Here is a 6000-nt window from a genome sequence, read left to right on the forward strand (position 1 = left end):
CAACTGTCACTGTCGCACTAATATGGAAGAGTGATAGAGAGAGATGACTACGCTACGCTACGGAGCATTAACGATTGGCATGTTGGCCAATCACCCTGCAAATCTTCAGAAAATTCGCGTTTAAACGCGAGGCGAATGCAAGCGCGAACGCGACGCAAACGTGAATTTACAAACGTAGAAACGCGAGTCTAGCCTCCTAAGTCCTGAGTTTTTTTTTTATGTAATAGCCAGCAAACGAGCAGACGAGCCGCCTGATGGGAAGCGGTCATCGTCGCCCATGAACATAAGCAACACCACAGGAGCCACTTAAGCGTTGCCGACCCTTGAGAACCCTAAATACCCGCTTCTTGAAGAATCCCATGTCGTAGCGCAAAGTAAATACCTCAGGAGGCAAGTCATTCCACATTCTGCACGTTCTGGGAAGAAACGAGCGAGATGCCCGCTTATTCTTGGTGTGCCATGTATCTAAGAAGTGATGTGAAGTGATGTGAAGTGATGTGAGGTGAAGTGATGTGTGTGTGTGTGTGTGAGTTCCTTTAAAAAGAACAAATTAAAATCGAATTCTGTACTATAATGGAATAAAAGAAGTTTCCAAATACAAAGCTGCAAAAATGACTCTGGTTCTTATTAGAAGGCTAGAGGTGTAACTTACTGAACAAGAGCGACACGATCCAAATGATGCAGATGGTGGTTTTGACGTGCACGATGGGCTCGTTCTGCTGGCGGTGGCTGAACGGGTGCACGATGGCGTAGTAGCGGTCCAGCGCGATGAACGTCAGCGTGAGGACCGACACCGTCACCGACACAGACTGTTGGCAACAACGGCTTTGTTAAGGCTCCTCTTTACGTTGGGCCAACGCCAACGCCAACGAGGGACGCAGCCATGCGGTAGAATGAGATAGCAATATCACTTGCTCCCTCTAACGCATAAATGCGTCCCTCGTTGGCGTTGGGGTTGGCCCAACGTGAAGAGGAGCCTTTAAATATCTGTTCAGATACCACCAGTTTGAGATAACATATTCGCTAGCATGTAGGTAAGTAATTTACTTTCTATGCATCTCGCTCGTACTCACATTTTAGTGTGACCGAGATGTATAGAATGTAAGTTAGGCAGATGTAAGCGGATACGTCAGTTTGTCACTACTAAGGCCGTCATCAGAGGCTACTGGGTTTAGTGTGCAAACTTAAGTATCGACATAATACGGTGATAAACTAAAATCTTTGCCAAATACCGACATATTATGTAGGTTAAGGATTCCGCTTTCTGGAATCGTTCGTTTAACAACGATTTTGCCCTGTTGTAAAACAAATATCCTTTTACGTAATTTGACGTCCTCGTATAAATGTCCCACTAATCTAATATATTTCGGCACCCATGTTTGCTACATTTCAACAAATATCCCCTTTTGTAATATAATTTATTCATCAAATAAAACAATTTTAAGCCATTTACCAGAACCCATGGTCACAGGCAGATAAATTTAATCAAAGGTTAACCTCGTATCAAAAGTGCTATTAATTAACTCTATTTTACGCGATATAGGTAATTCGTTTAGTCAAATCCTGGACTTTAAATAATTACATTCCCTGCGAACTAGAACATGGCACTCATGTAGATCTCAATTCTTTTGCGAGCGAAGTCAACAACATTGCATTATCGAATTTGCTTTTGCAGAGTGAGATCAAATTAAATGTATAGGATATTTGGTTACAAATTATAGTAATATTATTAACAATGTCTTACCTGAAAGTATACAAGTGTTTTACACAATATCTCTCCCAGGAACCACGTCTCAGTAACGTCCCAGACCACAGTCGGCGGCAAGCACAGCAGAATCACCAGAAAATCTGCCACCGCCAGGTTGACCAGGCAGCGGTACGTCACCGAACCTCTCATGGAAGGATTCCTGAACACCGCTATACACACCAGAGCGTTGCCCACAAGACCCACCACAAATACCACTGAATGTGTAGCTATCAATCCCCACTCGTGTGGCTTTGGAAATATATAGTTGTTCAACATATCTATGTATTCTTCTTTGCTTATATTGCAGTACGCTGGATCTCCCCTGCATGTCACGTTGGGTGCGCCAATTTGATTGTCATCAGTTCTATTGATTGCATTTGTTTCGTCTGTTATTACATTTTTGTTTATTTGCAAATGACTTATTGTTGTGGTCTCGATTGTTTTGGAGTTAACATAACTTGCGGTGAAAATCATAACGATGGTTAGAGTTGTCAATATTATTTGATGGGAAAACATATTGTAAAACACGGTTTATTTGTTTAAATTTGTAATATGTGCTGTTTTCTGAGGTAGCCGAGTGAACCCTAGTCTTTAAGGCTATAAGGGAAATGGCTAAGACGAGCTAGAGAATAAGCTATCTTCGTTGTTATACCTGCAACAATAAAAACAGTGTGTTAAGTACGTATTCTGGCATGCAGAAAATTTTACCTATTTAGGTCCTTCTATTAGCTTAAAACATCAGATTCACAGAACAAAATTTCAAAGTTACTCGTAAAAAAATTCAAGTGCAAAGGTCACGGTCCATGAGATACAGCCTGGTGACAGACAGATGGACGGACAGCGGAGTCTTAGCAATAGGGTCCCGTTTTTACCCTTTGGGTACCGAACCCTAAAAAGCAAGGAAAAGCATCTAATATCGGTATCATTGAAATTACCCTATTTATTTATTACGAGCCCATTGTGTCCCACTGCTGGGCAAAGGCCTCCCCCCTCTTCTTCCATTCTTCCCGATTTGGAGCTGCATCTGGCCAGTCTCTCAAAAAGGAGTCTAAGTTATCCCGCCATCGCCGACGAGGTCTGCCGCATCTCCGGTTCGACTCATGGGGCACCCACTCCGTGGTTATCTTGGCCCATAAGTCATTCGGCATGCGGCAAACATGACCAGCCCAGTCCCACTTTAACTTGGCCGCTTTTCGAGCTACATATATTATTTGAGTTTTAGAGCGCAGCGTGGTGTTCCGGATGCGATCCCTTAGTTTCACACATATGCTGCGCTCCATAGCTCTCTGACAAACCCCGAGTTTGGACTTCTGAGCTTCCGTCAAAGACCAAGTTTGAGCACCATAGGTGAGGACTGGAAGTATACACATGTCCATGAGCCTACGTTTGAGAGACAGAGGTAGATCTCCCTTCATGAGGTGTTTCATGGACCAATAGCTCTTCCAGGCGTTCTCGGTCCGTCTGTCGACCTCTTTTTCTTGTCGCGCCTGGAAAGAGACTATTTGGCCCAAATAAAGGTATTCATGGACATATGCAATGTGTTCTCTGTTTACCTCAATCCTACGTTGTATACCGTTAGTCATGACTTTGGTCTTTGACATATTCATCTTCAGTCCAACCTCGAGGCTTGCATTGCTAAGGTCTTCTAGCATATGATGTAGCTCGGATGCCGTTGAGGAAAAAAGGACAATGTCATCGGCAAAGCGAAGGTTAGTTAACCTTTTCTCGCCGACAACCAGCCCCTTGTCTCCCCAATGCGGCGCAAGCTTCTGGAAGACATGTTCTAATGTACTGGTGAAAAGTTTCGGCGATAGCGGATCTCCTTGTTTCACTCCCCTTTGCACTTCGAAGGACGGGCCAGAAGACTGTAATTTTATGGCGGCTGTACTATGTTTGTATGCTTAGAAGTTGGATGTAACTAGGGGCTATTTCTTGGTGACTTAGAGCTGTGAAGGTGGCATGGTGCGATATGCTGTCAAACGCTTTTGAATAATCTACGAAGGCTAAGTAGAGGGGGAGATTATGTTCGTGGCATTTTTCGATAACTTGGTTTAACGTGTGCAGGTGGTCGGTGGTAGACAAGCCGGGGCGGAATCCCGCTTGTTCGGGTGGTTGGTGCAGATCAAGTTGACCCGAAATGCGGTTTTCTATTATTTTTATAAAGATGGGATACAAGGCTAATAGGGCGATAGTTACCTATATCAGCCTTGTCGCCCTTCTTAAGTATGCAACAGGATTATGTTCCCTACGTTAAATTATGTTAAATTACCCTACTTAATTTTTATTCAAAAATCAAAATGCGGATACAATGATAATGATAATTGGCCTTATCTTGAGATTACATTGTTTTGTATAATTATGTATACAGCGTGTAAATTTTGATCAAATGGTAAATTTAAACTTCCGTAGGTTTTAGTAATATGAAACTGTTTTGAAAACATTTTGATTAATTAGTCTTAATTTTGTGGGCGTAATTTTTCGAGCGGTATTACGGCGAACAATTGCGTCAAACACTCAGAGTATTTCAGTCAGTGTATTTTAATAAAACTTAAGAAACCTTGTTCATTTAGGTCCATATTATACTCGGTAGTATATTGGCATTCAATTCGGTAATTCTAGCTCGGTGTTTTTACAGTACCTATAAGTATATTATTACCGTTCAAAGCAATACAGTACATATAATCACACATAGAGCGTATATTTTTATATAATCACAAATTTAAACGTTTTAGTGTTATTTTAGACATCACTTGCGACACAAAGTACTTAATAATAATTTTATAAGAAACAACCAGATTCGTGCATTTTTAATTAAACAAACAACAAAACGTAAATTAAATCACATTAACCGGGTGTATCCCGAATTTATTTCATTACCTTTATTTACCGACATTTCGAGACAAATATTATATATGTTCAAAACGTGAAAGTTTTAAATGTTATATAACAAATATGTGATCGTATCAAAAATACATGTTGTATACTGACCTCACACATATTTGTAGATTATACAACAGATAGCAAAATACGATATATAATAACCCGGAATTCATTTATATTAGTTATCTGCGACTTATAGAGTAGACAACTGGATACAAAATACAAAAAGTTTATTTGGATATATTTAAGAAAAGTAACTAACCTAAAGTTTCAACTATCAAGCATCATCCTTATAATGGTCAACAAAGTGGCATTAGTGACGGGCTCGAATCAGGGTATTGGTTTCGCTATTGCCGAAGAATTACTAAAAAGAGGTGTCGAGACCGTCTATATTACAGCAAGAAACGAGCAACGAGGACGTGACGCCGTAGAAAAGCTAAAAGCAAAAGGTTTAAACCCTTATTTTCACCAGTTAGACGTCAATGAATCAAAAAGTGTTAAGAAATGTGCGGATGACTTAAAGCATCAGCATGGAGGCTTGGATATACTTGTTAATAATGCTGCAATCACCGTAGAAAATTTCGAAGAAACATCTTACAAAGATGCAGTACGTGTCCTCAAGACAAATTATTTCGGTATCGTGACGATTCAAGAGCATTTCTTTCCTATCCTAAAGAAGGATGCTAGAGTTATAAACATCTCCAGTAACTGTGGACATATTTCTAATCTGCGAAACCAAGATTGGATCGCCAGGCTGACTAATAAGGATGTAAAGAGAGCAGATGTCGATGAATTTGTTAATTGGTTCTTAAACTTAGTCAAAAGTAAGACCTTGAAGCCTGAGGACTTTTATCAAACTGAGTTGCTTGCGTATAGAATTTCCAAGATAGCAGTAAGTGCGTTAACTTTTGCGCAACAGAATGAAATTGACAGAAACATTTCCATAAACTCTCTTCACCCCGGATTCGTTCAGACGTCCATGACTCGTGGAGTTGGTATTTTCACATTGGAAGAATCTAGCAAAGCTCCAGCGTATTTGGCTTTGGACGTGGATCAGTCGGTGAAGGGACAGTATTTCTGGTTTGATAAAGAAATGAAAGATTGGCGCAACCCCGACCTACCTTTGCATTGTGATTACGAAATGTTGAAAAAGTATTGGCAATAAATTTTCTAGTTTGCTTCAAAGATTCTGGTATTTATAAAGTTGTTTTCTTTTGGTTAAATGAAAACAACTGAGCGAAGTGCTTAGTTATTAAAGGCATATTGGTCGTTGTATGGTACTTTGGGTGTTTCTTAAGCAACTCTATAGCTAAACTCTGAATTATTCATTGTATAGTCAACTCTATAGCTAAACTCTGAATAACTAAGTACAT

The 6000-nt window shown here is 40.3% G+C and overlaps 2 protein-coding genes across 2 annotated transcripts in view; one reads left to right on the top strand and one right to left on the bottom strand.

Moving 5' to 3' along the window:
• The window catches only part of LOC134674236 (orexin receptor type 2-like), a 44805-nt gene extending 42584 nt beyond the window's left edge, over positions 1–2221 (bottom strand). The window contains exons 1-2 of the mRNA XM_063532297.1: positions 1745–2221; positions 653–809 (exon numbers count right to left, since the gene is read on the bottom strand). Of these exons, the coding sequence (XP_063388367.1) occupies positions 653–809; positions 1745–2221 (634 nt within the window). The remainder of the gene's footprint in view (positions 1–652; positions 810–1744) is intronic.
• A 2701-nt stretch (positions 2222–4922) lies between these two features.
• LOC134674237 (carbonyl reductase [NADPH] 3-like) lies at positions 4923–5792 on the top strand. The gene has a single exon (XM_063532298.1). The coding sequence runs from the start codon at positions 4923–4925 to the stop codon at positions 5790–5792; it is 870 nt and encodes a 289-aa protein (XP_063388368.1).
• The last annotated feature ends 208 nt before the right edge of the window (positions 5793–6000 follow it).

The sequence above is a fragment of the Cydia fagiglandana genome, chromosome 19 (assembly GCF_963556715.1).
Source record: "Cydia fagiglandana chromosome 19, ilCydFagi1.1, whole genome shotgun sequence".
Classification (NCBI taxonomy): Eukaryota; Metazoa; Arthropoda; class Insecta; order Lepidoptera; family Tortricidae; genus Cydia; species Cydia fagiglandana.

Coding starts and splice junctions, on each gene's coding strand:
- LOC134674237 (XM_063532298.1), top strand. CDS start 4,923: ATGGTCAACAAAGTGGCATTAGTGACGGGCTCGAATCAGGGTATTGGT.